Source organism: Pelobates fuscus, chromosome 6 (assembly GCF_036172605.1).
Source record: "Pelobates fuscus isolate aPelFus1 chromosome 6, aPelFus1.pri, whole genome shotgun sequence".
In the NCBI taxonomy this organism is placed as follows: Eukaryota; Metazoa; Chordata; class Amphibia; order Anura; family Pelobatidae; genus Pelobates; species Pelobates fuscus.
In genome coordinates this window covers 3921673-3938306 of record NC_086322.1, presented here as the reverse complement: position 1 = coordinate 3938306, position 16634 = coordinate 3921673, and the positions used below count along the sequence as shown (strand labels likewise).

At 47.3% G+C, this 16634-nt stretch overlaps 1 protein-coding gene across 3 annotated transcripts in view; it reads right to left on the bottom strand.

Moving 5' to 3' along the window:
- The window catches only part of RTKN (rhotekin), a 179467-nt gene that overhangs the window by 65832 nt on the left and 97001 nt on the right, over positions 1-16634 (bottom strand). For all 3 annotated transcript variants that reach the window (XM_063457516.1, XM_063457515.1, XM_063457517.1), the window contains exons 5-6: positions 8820-8937; positions 7886-8101 (exon numbers count right to left, since the gene is read on the bottom strand). In XM_063457516.1, the coding sequence (XP_063313586.1) occupies positions 7886-8101; positions 8820-8937 (334 nt within the window). The remainder of the gene's footprint in view (positions 1-7885; positions 8102-8819; positions 8938-16634) is intronic.

The following is a 16634-nucleotide window of genomic DNA, read 5'->3' as shown; positions in this document are numbered from 1 at the left end:
AAGGGAACACTGGGAGGGGGGAACGACCATTGACGGCACCCCTATCGTACCCTATGTGTTGGAGTTTCGGAACCGCCTGGAGGAATTGACCCGGGCTGTGCGCAACAACCTCCAGGCGGCCCAGACACGCCAGCGCCAATGGTATGATAAGGGAGCCAGGGACCGCAGATTTCAGGTCGGCCAGAAAGTACTAGTCCTACGCCCCGTCCCTACTGACAAGCTGCAGGCTTCCTGGCGGGGCCCATTCAAGGTGGTAGAGCAGGTCTGCGATACCACCTATATAATCGGCCCCTGCGCCGGGACCGGAGACAGACGCATGTTCCATGTGAACATGCTGAAGCCCTACCACGAGCGCACGGAGGAAGTATCCGCCATCTGCGCCTCGGCTGCAGAGGACACCGATAACCTACCCCTCCCTGACATGCTAGCCCGAGGAACGCTACAAGAGGATCTCGCAGCCGTACAACTAGGAGACCGCTTGAATCCCCAGGAAAAAGCTCAGGCCCAAAGTTTAATTAGGGAAAAAGGAGCCACTTTTTCCAATCTCCCGGGATATACCCCGTTAGCTACCCATCGAGTAGAAACCCTAGATCCGATCCCACTCCTTCAACCGCCCTACCGCATTCCCGAAGCAGTGAGGGGGAACATGTACAAGGAACTGAAGGAAATGTTGCAGTTAGGGGTAATTGAGCATTCCGATAGCCCCTGGGCATCCCCCGTAGTACTCGTGCCGAAGCGGGATGGAACTACCCGCTTCTGTGTAGATTTCCGAAGGCTCAATGATAAAACCATATCCGATGCCTATCCCATGCCCCGGATAGACGAGCTATTAGACAAAATGGCTAGGGGGAAATACTTAACCACAATTGATCTTTGTAAGGGATATTGGCAAATCCCTCTAGCCGAGGACGCTATTCCCAAGTCGGCCTTCGTCACCCCATTTGGCCTGTACCAATTCCGGGTCATGCCATTTGGGATGAAGAACGCCCCGGCCACCTTCCAGAGGATGGTGGACCGACTATTGGACGGGTTTCAGGAGTACGCTTGCGCCTATCTAGACGACATAGCCATCTTTAGTTACTCCTGGGCCGATCATCTAGACCATATCGGAGCAGTACTAGACCGCATCCGGGAAGCCGGACTGACCCTCAAGCCCAGTAAATGCCATATAGGGATGGCCGAGGTCCAATACCTCGGACACCGAGTAGGCAGCGGCCACCAAAAACCCGAACCAGCCAAAATAGAGGCCGTAGCTAAATGGCCAACACCCCGCACTAAAACCCAGGTACTAGCCTTTTTGGGGACGGCAGGATATTACCGAAAGTTTGTACCTAACTACAGCGCCCTAGCCAAGCCCCTTACCGACTTAACCCGCAAGAACCTTCCCAAATTAGTAGTATGGGCCCCAGAGTGTGAACAGGCCTTCCAACTCCTAAAAAATGCCCTTGTTAATGCCCCTGTGTTGGCTGCTCCCGATCCGACTAAACGCTTTCTCGTCCATACAGACGCTTCAATGTTCGGATTGGGAGCAGTACTGAGCCAGATCGGAGCCGATGGCGGTGAACACCCAGTAGCTTACCTCAGCCGAAAACTTTTACCCAGAGAAGTAAGCTACGCCGCCATCGAAAAGGAATGCCTTGCCGTGGTGTGGGCCCTCAAGAAACTCCAGCCCTATTTGTATGGACAAACATTTTCCCTGCTCACAGATCACAACCCGTTGGTCTGGCTGAACCGGGTGTCAGGAGACAATGCCAGACTGCTGCGCTGGAGCTTAGCGCTTCAGCCCTTTGATTTCAATATCCAATATCGCCCGGGGAAGCTCAATGGAAATGCTGACGGGTTATCCCGACAAACGGAACTAGACAAGTGATCTGTGGGTACTCCTCCAGACATCCCCAAGCCGATCCGTTGGGATCAGACTGTGTATGCTGGCTTGGTTCTGGGGGAGCATTGTGGCAGAAGCAGCCACCAGAGACTCTTATTTACAATGTAGTTGTCCTTAGCTCTATATATCTATGCATATAATGTATGTTGTACCAGCATGTTAATGTAATCGGTCCCCGAGCCAGATATACTTACCCGGTTCTGGAACCGATTAAAAGTACCGAATGCCAGACCACCCTGCTGTGGTCGTGTGTCTCCTGTTCAGAGAGAAACAATGTTGCATATATCGTTAATTGGGTCGTGGGTGGCCGCCGTTCGCCTAATCTCCACGTGGCGGCGGCCATCTTAACTGCCGAACAGCGGTGTTTGGTCGTCGAGCGTCTGGAACTAAAATCGGACGCTCGACTACCCAGACACCGCTCAGACCTCCAGGATCACCAAACCGTATGATCCAAACTACCGAACGGCCCGCCGTTCGGTAGTTTGCATTCCCCAGTCTAGGGGATTCATCCGAACCAAAGATTGGGGTCGGATGGCTGAGCTGTTCGGCACTTTTTATTCAGTGAAGTAGACCGACTACAGGGCCAGAATCTATGGAGCTGTTTTCGGCTACTGTGTCCCTGCAGTCGGTCAAATCTTTAAATATCTGTAACTCCCGAACCCCTGGTCTGATCTGGGTGAAATTTGAATATGTTACTCACCCAGAGCAGACCTACCAGGGGACCCCTCATTTATCATCGTACCCCCCCGTATTTAGGGGACATTCAGAAACTGGGGAAAACTCGGTTCCCACTAATTAATTTACCTGCTAATCTAAGGGGAGGAGAGGGAGGGGAGGGGATTGTGAGGTGATTGGTTGTTTTGAGTTACCTCCCTTGCATGGGAGAAAGCCATAAAAGAAATTGTGTGAATAAAGCTGGCAGTTGACCTCCAAGCTATGTGTCGTCTAGTTCTTGGAGGGAAGGGAATGTAACTACGCTACCCGTTTGATACCTGTCTTGGATTGCTGTTCCTGTCTACCAGCGGAGCTACCTTGGATCATACCTCTACTCCGCTACAGAGGGGATATTTATAATGCTGATTCGTATTCTCTCGGAACGTGTTTCGTTATAACTGACTTCATCCTGGGGGAAAGGACACCTTCTCAGCGGCGTAAACCCCTACTACACCGGGGTGCCGCTACAGTGGAACCATCTGGTATTGGGCAACGGCGGTTGTTCTATGTCATAGTTAGTGGAACCATCTGGTATTGGGTACCAGCGGGTGCTCTATGTCATAGTTTGTGGAACCATCTGGTATTGGGCAACAGCGGGTGTTCTATGTCACAGTTAGTGGAACCATCTGGTATTGGGTACCAGCAGGTGCTCTATGTCACAGTTAGTGGAACCATCTGGTATTGGGTACCGTCGAGTGCTCTATGTCACAGTTAGTGGAACCATCTGGTATTGGGTACCGGCGGGTGCTCTATGTCATAGATTGTGGAACCATCTGGTATTGGGCAACGGCGGGTGTTCTATGTCACAGTTAGTGGAACCATCTGGTATTGGGTACCGGCGGGTGTTCTATGTCACAGTTAGTGGAACCATCTGGTATCGGGTACCGGCGGGTGCTCTATGTCACAGTTACACAAAACCATCGGATGGGTTCTGCCTAAACACAGAGAATTACGTTCCAGCTCACATGCTGTGTAAATTGGGAAATGGTGCCATAAAGACTTATGCCATACCCTGTGCCCACATCAGGCCTCCCTGCCATGACCTGTGCACACACCCCATGCCTGGCCTCTATCTCATGCCCTGTGCCCATTCACATTGCAAAACTCCCCTGCCATGCCCTGTGCCCATGCCAGGCATCCATGCCATGCCCTGTGCCTGCACCCAATGCAATTCTCCCTGTCATGCCTTGTGCCCATGCCCCATGCAATGCTCTCTTGCCACACCCTGTGCCCACACCAGACCTCCATGCCATGCCCTGTACCCACACCCAATGCAATGCTTCCCTGCCATGCCTTGTGCCCATGCAATGCCACCATACCAATGCTCCCCTGCCAAGCCCTGTGACCACTCCATGCCATGACCTGTGGCCCCATGCCATGGGCCCATGCCCCATGAAATTCCATGTGCCCTCACGATGCCTCACTGCCAGAATTTGTGCCCACACTCTATATGTGTTTATTTTGTAATGGGAGAAAGACGCTCTATATGTGATTATTGTGTAATGTGAGACAGAGCCTCTATATGTGATTATTGTGGCTCTTTAGCGGATCCAGCGTAACCCGGCTGGTTGCCTCTGTTAATTCCCTTCCCTCAGCCGGTCAGGACCCATTTAGGAAATAAAGAGACACATTGCCCCCAGTAACTGGACACAGTCCTAGAGGTACAATACAATGTTATTGGCCACACACATATTTTAAGCATAACCCCATGCAAGGGGTGTAACACACAGCATACAATGTCCCCTCCCAGGGTCCTCCCCCTCCCCGAAACTAACGCGGGAAAGGGCTTTGTCCCTTTGTCGCCATAAGCCCCCCACTCAACCACAGGGTTTCCAACATCCGGGGACAGAGTGGGTCTTCATCCCATGAGCCTCTGTACCTGGGAGACCAAGTGCAGGAAAAAGTCCCTTTGTCTCCCAGGCACAGAAATACCCACCCGAGGGAAAAGATATAGTCTCTTAGTTCCAGCGGGCACCGCAAAGCCTGCCAACCTCACCAGTGCCCCAGAAGTGTCCACACCATCCTCAGGGACCCTCACACGCCCCCTGTCATGTACTGCCTCCGTTCGCTGGGTCCCTGTGTGGAAACCAGACAGGGGAAGCATCTCCTTTCGAGATACGAATGCTCCCCATGAGTGCCGTTCACCTATATGTAATGGCGGCCACCCAGGGAAGCAATCATTAATTACTTCCCTTGCGGTTTCACACTTATGTTGCGAGTGATAACGTTCTTATTGATTTGCGCAAACATTCTAATGGTGCACTGGGGAGGTCCTCGTTCGGGAGACAAACAAGTCGGAAAACAATCCACGAATGCCCCCCTGGCTGGTGTTCGTCTGTATGAATGGCGGGCACCCAGGGAAGCACTCATTGTTTCCCTTGAGGTTTGACCGTTCTAACCTAACATTCTACATGAGTTATCGGGGTGGCCCCCGTTTGGGAGGTGAATGAATTCCCTTTGTGGAAGCTGTGAAGAATCACCCTCCATTCATTCGGTACTTTCCCTCCCTGCTACTTTATTCATGGATTTATTACTGTGAAGAAGAGCCTTTTGCCACTTGTGCCTGGAGAGGACTGCTTGCCCGCCTCTTGCCCTGTGACTATGGACCCTGGGAGATTTGGCCCGTTCAATTCAGTATGATAGGAGTTATGTATTTTTGTATCCTTTTGTGTTTTACTGGTAACGTGCTCTATCCTAATGTTTCTAATACCCCACCTCCTATAGACTGTAAGCTCATTTGAGCAGGGTCCTCTTCAACCTATTATTCCTGTAAGTTTTCTTGTAATTGTCTTATTTATTGTTACATCCCCCCCCCTCAAAATATTGTAAAGCGCTACGGAATCTGTTGGCGCTATATAAATGGCAATAATAATAATAATAATAATAATAATAATAATGGAGTCTGCCTCTATCCCTGGATATAATTGGATTATTTTCCCCATTGTCTCCAGGATAGAGGGCTCTCTAAAACCGGTTTGGGCCAGATAGCCATGCTGCCAGCCAGGCCCCAAAAGATACTTTACTAACTTCTGAACCCCTGGTCTGATTCATGCCATTTTTTGATATGTTGTTCCTCTGAATGGATTGATTGTGAATATATATTTTTTATGTGAATGTGATGTATATTTGAGAAGTTATGAATATGCTGTAAAAACTGTATTTTTTTCCTGCCTGTGATAATTGCATCTTCTATTGTATAAGATAATTGAATCTCAGGCAGAGGGGAGAATTTTGTGTGGGCTGTAACCTGTTTTATTGGCTACTGTAGATAACATGTGTGTCCCTCCCCTGCATGGGAGCAGGGCATAAAAGAAACTGTAGCTTGAATACCTGTTGTTGTTACTTCCAGTAAAGTCTTGTTCCAGCATTAAGCCTTGGCTCATGTGTGGATTATTCGGCGATACCAGCGATTTATTACTCTGTGGATTACTTGGTGATTTTATTTTATGGGAAGTAGGGAATGCTTGACGGAGTAACGGATGGTACCGTCACAGAAGCACTCCTGAATGGGGAGTGGGCACAATACACGAATGGATGGGGAATCACAAACAATATGACAGAGTGCAATTAACAGACAGGCAGCGGTTCCGCCACACCCTCTGTTACGACACTCACCGCCAGGTAGATAAAGCCTCCGTTTAGTGAATAATCCCCTTCTCCAGAAATGCAGTTTTAATCCAGCCGATCGTCAAACTCCAGAACAGAGCATACGAACGCGGCAACTCCCGATCAGCAATTTAGTCAAACTCCTTCCACAGCTAGAAATAACTAAAGTACTGTCCCAATAATAAATCCCTCCACAAACGAGACCAAGCTCTGTTTTAGAGGTCAAACAGGAATGTGTTTAATGGGGGCTACCTGCCCGGTATTTATGCGGGTCTCCACAAGGTGGACACTCCCCTAGGGGACTTTGTGGAAGACTGTAAAACATATTGGACAGTAGCCAATCGCAGTGGCTTCAATATAAGCCCTTCCCATCTTACCCATAAATCCTTCTTCTCTATCCCGGAGATAATTAGGGAGAAACCTAATTATCTCCCAGGATAGAGACAATCCCCATTTTAAAATACAATAGGAAAAATACAATAAAATACATAACTGAAGAAATACTGAATGCATATGGTTCGTGTAACGTATCCCCAGATAGCCTGGATCTGAGTGCATATTTCTACCGAATAGCGCTCAGATCCGATGTACCTAGTTCAATCGCCATGGAGTCAAAATCTTTCACAAGTCTTTCGGTATACGAATGACTCCATGGGACGGCTATGTGGGTAAAGTCCATACGAATGTTAGAAACTCCCGAACTGACCGGTGTTTGTATGCCTCGACGAAATAGAAGGCGGGCGGCAACTTCCAGCAGTGTTCGGTAGATAAAGTGTCCGTTTTTAGTTCCATAGGATTTGCACCGAACACAGTTGATTCTCCTCGTGTCCCAAAATGGCCGCCGCCTCGTGGTCGGCATACGAACGACGACCACCCGTACGAATGGAATGGAGAGGTGTGTGCGGTTAACCGCAACGTTCTAATTGGGGCCAATAGGTTTACCAGCAGCACACTCCTCTCCTGGGTGGCCGTCGTTCGGTAGTTTCAATCGGTATTTGGAGAAACACACGAACAGGGGCATACGGACAGGAAATCCAGCGAAATTAAGGCAAACAGACGAACCAGCAATATAAGTCTATACAGATGGATCTGTCACACCCTCTATATGTGTATTATTGTGTAATGAGAGACGGACGCTCTACATGTGATTATTGTGTAATGGGAGACGGACGCTCTATATGTGATTATTGTGCAATGGGAGACGGACGCTCTATATGTGAGTATTGTGTAATGAGAGAAGGACGCTCTATATGTGATTATTGTGTAATGAGAGACGGACGCTCTATATGTGATTATTGTGTAATGAGAGACGGACGCTCTATATGTGAGTATTGTGTAATGAGAGACGGACGCTCTATATGTGATTATTGTGCAATGAGAGACGGACGCTCTATATGTGATTATTGTGCAATGAGAGACAGACGCTCTATATGTGATTATTGTGTAATGAGAGACGGACGCTCTATATGTGATTATTGTGTAATGAGAGACGGACGCTCTATATGTGATTATTGTGTAATGAGAGACGGACGCTCTATATGTGATTATTGTGTAATGAGAGACGGATGCTCTATATGTGATTATTGTGCAATGAGAGACGGACGCTCTATATGTGATTATTGTGTCATGGGAATTGGGAGCATGACATATGAAATTCTCTCAGTAGAAGCGATTACTCACGGTATGCTGGGTGCAGGAAGGAGGACGGGGCTCCCACCTCCATTACTGACAGGACTTCCATCCAACACAGCACGAACTCTACGACCTGACGAACGCCCCAAGGAGCTGCTCAGTTTTGTGGACAATTTCCGAGGTGTCCCAGAGAGAGAAAAATCATCATCCACCGCACAGCTGTATAACTGGAGCTGCAGCTTGAACCCAGGGTCCACATCAGAGCTGCAGTGACAAACAACACAGACACAACGAAAGACAAGAAAACACCAATATTACAAACATATAATGCACTCCATAAATATATCACAAACACACATTGTACACCACTACAGAACAATAACACAAACACACATTGTACACCACTACAGAACAATAACACAAACACACATTGTACACCACTACAGAACAGTAACACAAACACACATTGTACACCACTACAGAACAGTAACACAAACACACATTGTACACCACTACAGAACAGTAACACAAACACACATTGTACACCACTACAGAACAGTAACACAAACACACATTGTACACCACTACAGAACAATAACACAAACACACATTGCACACCACTACAGAACAATAACACAAACACACATTGTACACCACTACAGAACAATAACACAAACACACATTGTACACCACTACACATCCATATCTATCCACTAACCCATGAAGAGAGATACACATTATACCAGGGATGGGCGCTGTGAAGGAACGCCCTCCCCATACAGGCACATGGATTCAGGAAGCTATTTGTTACTTGTTCTTAAATCCGATTCTTTATCATTCTTACATGAACCCAAAGTTAATAAGATGTTAGTAGAAAATCACACTCTCCTGACTAGAGCGAGCACTATATAACACACAGCACTAGGAAAATACTGCTAGCTTACAGGGAGAGAATCAGGGCCAACACAAAGGAGATACTTACAATACAATGGCATTCTCAAAGCAGATATCCGTGGATGTCCGATCCACAAAAACCATCTCCGTGTCAAATACCTCTCCACGCAACTGCAGAGCGCAGAACACAGCACAGCGATGGAGCTCTGCAATGTTACGACAAGACTAGTGTCAGAAATGAAGCTCAGACAGACAGAGAATCAGACAAAGACAAAATGACTGACAGACAGTAATACAGAATTATATACAGAAAGGGAGCGAAAAAGAGTTAAACTGACTGACAGACGGACATAGTTAGAGAGAGTGACCAATCAACAGACTGAGAGACTGACAGTGAGACTGGACAGAGAGACAGTGAGACTGGACAGAGAGACAGTGAGACTGGACAGAGAGACAGTGAGACTGACAGAGAGACAGTGAGACTGACAGAGAGACAGTGAGACTGACAGAGAGACAGTGAGACTGGACAGAGAGACAATACAGATTAGGGAACAGCGCACACATATAAATACTGTTTTCAATTTTATAAGGCTACTTGCAATCACCTATCTCAGCAAACTAATATGGGGATTCAGTTCCACTATATGGCCATATTGTGTTAAGCCCACCACTACTTCACAGTACCCCAATATAGGTGGGTTGTAACGAACCCTTGTACTTCGTATAGTACGTTCGTTCGCACACTCCTGAACTGCTAGAGGCTTGAATATAGCCTATTCGCACAGTACACTAGTTCGTACTTTCCCAAAATCCATGCAGGTCGTGAGAACAATCAATTGATTTGTCGTTTGCATACCCAAACATCAGTCAAGACTTGATGAAGGGTACAACAGGAATGTTTTATTCCGGACAACTTTTATACACAGAACCCCAGCATTGGGTCTCCAGAAAAAACATAGTAAAACATGCCCAGGCGTCTCTGTATCTGGGAGATAATGGAGTGTATTGTGCTTAAACTAATTATCTCCCAGGCACTACAGGTAACGAAAATAACAAAACACCCCAAAATACACATAACACACATAGGAACCCCCATAAGTATTATATCCCCAACATATCCAAATATCACTCAGATCCCACGAACACAGCCAAATCGCCACCAGGGTAAAGTTTTAACCAACCACTTATGTGGTGTCTGCCCAAAATAGTTCCAGAGAAAAAGTGGTAGTGGTCGGTCACTTTGAACAGCTCCCCTGGCTGACAGGTAGCGATTGTTCGCCTGGTTTGTGCGAACAATGCCATGAATAGCGCTCTCCTGGCTTGTAAGAACAGAAGCAGTGTGTTCGCAGGGTCAAGTGACCAACTTAGAGTTCCAGACACTGGACGACCAAGTACCGCTGCTTGCTTTCGGGAGACAAGATGGCTGCCATTTTCCAGCGAGAGCACTTTTTGGTTTTCTTTTAAGTTAAATGAGCCTAGAGGGTGGACGCTGTTCGGTAAATCTACTGAATGCAGAGAAAATAACAGGGACAAGGAACTTACAGGGATTTGTCACATGGGTCCTACACTAATCACGTCGCAGTATCCCAATATGGGTGGGTCCTACACCAATTACATCACAGTGCCCCAATATTGGTGGGTCCTACACTAATTACATCACAGTGCCCCAATATTGGTGGGTCCTACACCAATTACATCATAGTGCCCCAATATTGGTGGGTCCTACACCAATTACATCACAGTGCCCCAATATTGGTGGGTCCTACACTAATTACATCACAGTGCCCCAATATTGGTGGGTCCTACACCAATTACATCATAGTGCCCCAATATGGGTGGGTCCTACACCAATTACATCACAGTGCCCCAATATTGGTGGGTCCTACACTAATTACATCACAGTGCCCCAATATTGGTGGATCCTACACTAATTACATCACAGTGCCCCAATATTGGTGGGTCCTACACCAATTACATCACAGTGCCCCAATATTGGTGGGTCGTACACTAATGACATCACAGTGCCCCAATATTGGTGGCACTTGCCAGTTTCTTGCCATGTGATTATGGTCCCTGGGAGGTTTGGCCCTTGAAATAACAGATTTGGGCATAATGGATTTTTGTTGTACTGCTGCTGGCCCTTTAACTCCCAGAAAAAGGATTTGTACTTTTAAATTGGCACTTCAGATGCCGTCGAAGTGCCGAAGTAGTCGAAGTGGCCGCCATTCGAAAACCGAACACGTGGCGGCGGCCATTTTAATTTAGTCAAACGCGGCCAAAATCGGTTACACATTTGCACGAACACCGCTGACAGTTACCTTCTCAGGAACTTCGACGATTCGACTGGAATCGAAGTGCGTTCGACAATTCGACAATTCGAACGCACTGTTAGACTGGGCATTTTTCTGTGTGAAATTGACCAACCGCAAAGCCCAAATCTATGGAACTCTTTTGGGCATGAAAATGTGCTTGCTGTCGGTCAAATAAGACTTTCCCTTAACTTTTTAACCCCTGAACCGATTGCCCTGATTTTTGAGTATGTGTATATTTCAAGCATGCTGATTCTGAAAATGTTTTATGTGAATGGCATGTATATTTTGGAAGTTATTAATATTTTGTAAAAATTGTATTTCTCTGCCTGTGATAATTATATTACCCATTGAGTTCAGTAATCATATCACAGGCAGAGGGGAGAACTTTGTGTGGGAGTGTCTGTGTGTATTGTACGAATTGATTGGTTGTATTTCAAAACCCTGTGGGCAGTACTAGGTTTGTGGATTGGGAATAAAAGAGGCTGTATGTGCCAGTACAGTCAATTCTGCTTGACCTCAGAACGAAGTGTCGTCTCGTTATTGGGGGAATGTAATGACGTCACAGTACCCCAATATCAGTGGGTCCTACACTAATTACATCACAGTACCCCAATATCGGTGGGTCCTACAGTACCCCAATATCGGTGGATCCTACACTAATTACGTAACAGTACCCCAATATCGGTGGGTCCTACAGTACCCCAATATCGGTGGATCCTACACTAATTACGTCACAGTACCCCAATATCGGTGGGTCCTACACTAATTATGTCACAGTACCCTGTAACGGACCGTTTCACTTACAAGAGGATAAAACCCAGTTTAGGCGATATCCCCTTTTTCCATAGACCAGCAGCTACTGCAATCACCAATTCTCCCGAACTCCAAACTGTACGAATCTTTCAACTCCCGAACTGGAAACACACGAACTCTGGAATCAGCTGAACAGGAAAAGCATACCATCCGCTTACACTCCTGGCAGTCAGCATACAATCCAATTCCCCCAAAGAGCGAGACGACACATCGCTTTGAGGGTTAAGCAGGAACTCTGGACTGGCACATCCAGCCTGGCTTTTATTAGAGTACACATACAGGCCACACCCAGGGGGAGGCATAAAATAACCAATAACATAGATGTTACCTCCCACACATCCCCTCCCCTTAGTGTGACACATAATCCCATTATTCATACAGTTTAAAATATACTTTTTACACAATATTTATAACTTCAAACCTATACATCACATTCACACAAAATTACATATCCACAATCAATCCATTCAGGGGAACAACATATTAAAAAATGGCATGGATCAGACCAGGGGTTCAAAAGTTAGTAAAGTATCTTTTGTCCCTTACTAGCCGCATGGCAAACCGGTTTAGACAGGTTTTACATAGGCCTCTATCCTGGAGACAAAGAGGAAAGTAATCCAATTATCCAGGGCTAGAAGCAGACTCCATTAACCACATGGTTACAGAAAGACAAAACACTTTAAAATACAGAAAGTCACCTTTTACACATAACACACAGACATTTCACATATCCCCAGAATAGCTGGGATCTGAGCGCACAAAACTACCGAATAGCGCGCAGATCCTATTCACACAGTTCAATTGCCATGGAGCTAAAGTCTTTCCTATAGTCTTTCATTATATGAATAGGCTCCATGGCATAGCTATCTGGGTTAACACATTCACATAAAGTCTGGTCCATAGTCCAAAGGCAAGAGGCGGGCAAGCAGCCCCCTCCAAGGACACGTGGCGAGGTCGGTTTCGCCACATACCCCAATATCGGTGGGTCCTACAGTACCCCAATATCGGTGGGTCCTACACTAATTGCGTCACAGTACCCCAATATCGGTGGGTCCTACACTAATTACATCACAGTACACTAATATCGGTGGGTCCTACAGTACCCCAATATCAGTGGATCCTACACTAATTACGTCACAGTACCCCAATATCGGTGGGCTCTACAGTACCCCAATATCAGTGGGTCCTACACTGATTATGTCACAGTACCCCAATATCGGTGGGTCCTACAGTACCCCAATATCGGTGGATCCTACACTAATTACGTAGCAGTACCCCCATATCGGTGGGCCCTACACTAATTACGTCACAGTACCCCAATATCAGGGGGTTCTACACGAATTACGACACAGTACCCCAATATCCGTGGATCCTACACTAACTCCAACATGGGAGACAAATGAAATAGGGCTAGAGCTAAATAAGCTAAAGTGTATTTAAACAATCTGTTGGAAGAGCATTGTTAGTATTTAGAAAGCAAAATGAATGTTAAACGCAATTCAAAAAAATGCAGTGTCCAAACGAAACAATTAAAGTGATTTTGGTGGAACTGAATCCCCATATTTGTTTACTGAGATCGGTGATTGCAGTCGGTCTCAGGGCCTCCATGACGTGCACATGTGTGTACATGTATACATAGGCGTGCGCACGGGGTGTGCCGGGTGTGCCTGGGCACACCCTAATCCCCGCGGCACGCTTATGTATTGAGTCCTGCAGGAACAGCGTTCCTGCACTTTTATTTGAGCAGGAACGCTGTTCCTGCGGGCACTCAGTGCCCCCAAATGCCCCCTTCTGGCCCCCATGTTCCCCCTGTCATGGCGGGGGGGGGACGGAGCAAGAGGTGAAGGACACTTTCCCCCCCCAGTCGGATGCCTGTGTCCATCTCAGCCGCGGCGAGGGAGCTGTGTGCTCTCTGCTCCCTCTCGCCGCGCGCTGTTTGCTGATGCTGGGAGCCGGAATATGACGTCATATTCCGGCTCCCAGCTACAGCAGACAGCCCGCACGGTGAGAGGGAGCAGAGAGCACACATCTCCCTCGCCGCGGCTGAGATGGACACAGGCATCTGACCCACTGGACCCCAGGGACAAGTCCACGCCAGCACTCCAGGTAGGGAGGCTGGGTGGACATTTTTTTAATAAAAAAATAATTATTTGTATGTGTGTGTGTGTGTGTGTGAATGTATGTATGTGTGTGTGTCTGTGAATGTATGTGTGTGTCTGTGAATAAATGTGTGTGTGTTTGTGTGTCTGTGAGTGTGTGTCTGTGAGTGTATGTGTGTCTGTAAGTGTGTGTCTGTGAGTGTGTGTGTCTGAGTGTATGGGTGTGTGTGTGTCTGTGAGTGTATGGGTGTGTGTGTGTGTCTGTGAGTGTGTGTCTGTGAGTGTGTCTGTGAGTGTGTGTGTCTGTGAGTGTGTGTGTCTGTGAGTATGTGTGTGTCTGTGAGTATGTGTGTGTCTGAGTGTATGGGTGTGTGTCTGTGAGTGTGTGTATGTGTGTCTGTGAGTGTGTGTCTGTGAGTGTGTGTGTGTGTCTGTGAATGTATGTGTGTGTCTGAGTATGTGTGTGCATGCGTATATATATATCTGTGTGTCAGTATATATATACACACACACACGTGTATATTTTTTTGGGGGGGTGGGGTGGGAAAAGAGATCCCACACTTTATTCCCCAGGACTTCTCTGGAGATCTCCGGATCTCCCTTGACGGCTCACGCAGAGTTGGCGCTATCTGAGTGCCGGCTCTGCTCTTAGCCTCCATGGGCTGGCGGGGAGATCAAAGATCTACCTCACCAACCCACAGCAACATGGAGGGAGGCAGGAGAGGACCCGGGGAGCTCTAGACAGCAGCTCTGCCAGGTCCCTCTCACGAGATCTGAGCATTGCCACGGCAACACTCAGATCTTGCGAGAGTTAACTCTAGCTCCGCAGGCTAGAGTTCACTCTCCACTGGACCACCAGGGATGGCACATGGCAGCAAGGATCCCCCCTCCCTACATAAGGTAGGGAGGGGGGATATTTACTAATCTGCCCCCACCTCCACAATCCCTCCCAACATACAGCCCACACACACACAGCACATAGACACATACAGCACGCTCACACACAGTACACTAACCGCACCCTCACAAACACACACAGCACCTTTACAAACACACAACACCCTCACACACAGCACACTAACAGCACCCTCACAAACACACACACACACAAACAGCACCCTCACAAATACACGACACCCACACACATCACACACACAAACGGCACCATCACACAAACGGCACCCTCACACACAGCACCCACACACAGCACCCACACACAGCACAGTAACAGGACCCTAACAAACACACAAACACCATCACACAGCACACTACCAGCACCCTCACACACAAACAGCACCCACACAAACACCCTCACCCACATAGCACACTACCAGCACCCTCACCCACACATCCCACTAACACCACCCTCACACAGCACACTAGCAGCACACACACAGCAGTGTATGTGTGTGTGTATATATATATATAGTAAAAATAGAAAAATAAAAATAGAATAAATATATACACATGCGGCGTGTTTGTGCTTCATGGTGCACACCCTAATGCAATAGGCTGCGCACGCCTATGCATGTATATAGCTGTAGCGGAGAGCCGATCTTGCACAGCTATTCTCCACTAGAGATTCCAGTGAGGCTCAGGAACAAGGTGATGTTAAGTCCATAGGCAAGGTTTCCAGCAGGTAAAGTAATACAGCAGTATCCCCATCGCAATCCCAATAACTGGACGACACACAGTTTCAGGAGTAGAACTAACTAGCTTTATTTCACAGTTCCTTATAAAGCCCTCTCCCATGCAAGGGAGGAGGTTCTATCACTTAAGACATTATCCAATCTCTAAGTAGTAACCTCCCACAGATCTCCTCCCCTCCTCTAGCATCATAATCCCCTTATTGTGTACACAGTTTTCCCCGAGTTTTGGATGTACCCTAAATACTTGGGGTACATCCACAAATCCAACATCCCCAGATAGCTCTATTCTGGGGGACCAACATACTTAAAAATTAGCCCAGTCGGATGAATGGTTCGTGAGATATGGGGTTCCAAAGATTTGACCGACCGCATGGGTAAAGTATCCGAAAACAGTTCCATGCATTTTGGCCCTGCGGTCGGTCACAAACAAGGGAATGAAAACAGGCGAATTGCCTGTGTTATAGAGCCTGGAGAGGGTTTGAATGAATTCCCTTGTTTATGGGGCTCTTTCTACCGAACGGCGGGTCATTCGGTAGTTTCCATACGAATTTCTGGAAGTATGGAGGTCTCAGCGGTGTTTGCCTAGTCAAGTGTCCGATTTTAGTTCCAGACACTCGACGGCAAAACACCGCTGTTCGGTAGTTTAAGATGGCCGCCGCCACGTGTTTGTTTCCCGAATGGCGGCCACCCAGAGGACAAAGACCACACTGCACTGATTGCCAATTACCTGTTTGCAACATTGTTGCAAACGGTAATTGGAGGCACACTCATTCCTGGGTGGTCTGGTTGTTCGGTAGTTTCATTCCCTTGTTTTATTTGAATGATTCTACCGAACAACTAGAGGAATACAATTCTTTACATACATTTAACTGTCATTATACCCGGATACCATGCTTTCTATACATGTACATACACATTAAACCAGCCATATGACCAAATACACTTATTCTCATACATGTCGTGGGACAGCCCGGTACCAATCCGCTACAATAGCGATTTCTGCGATATATATTGCACTGTCGCCCCACTG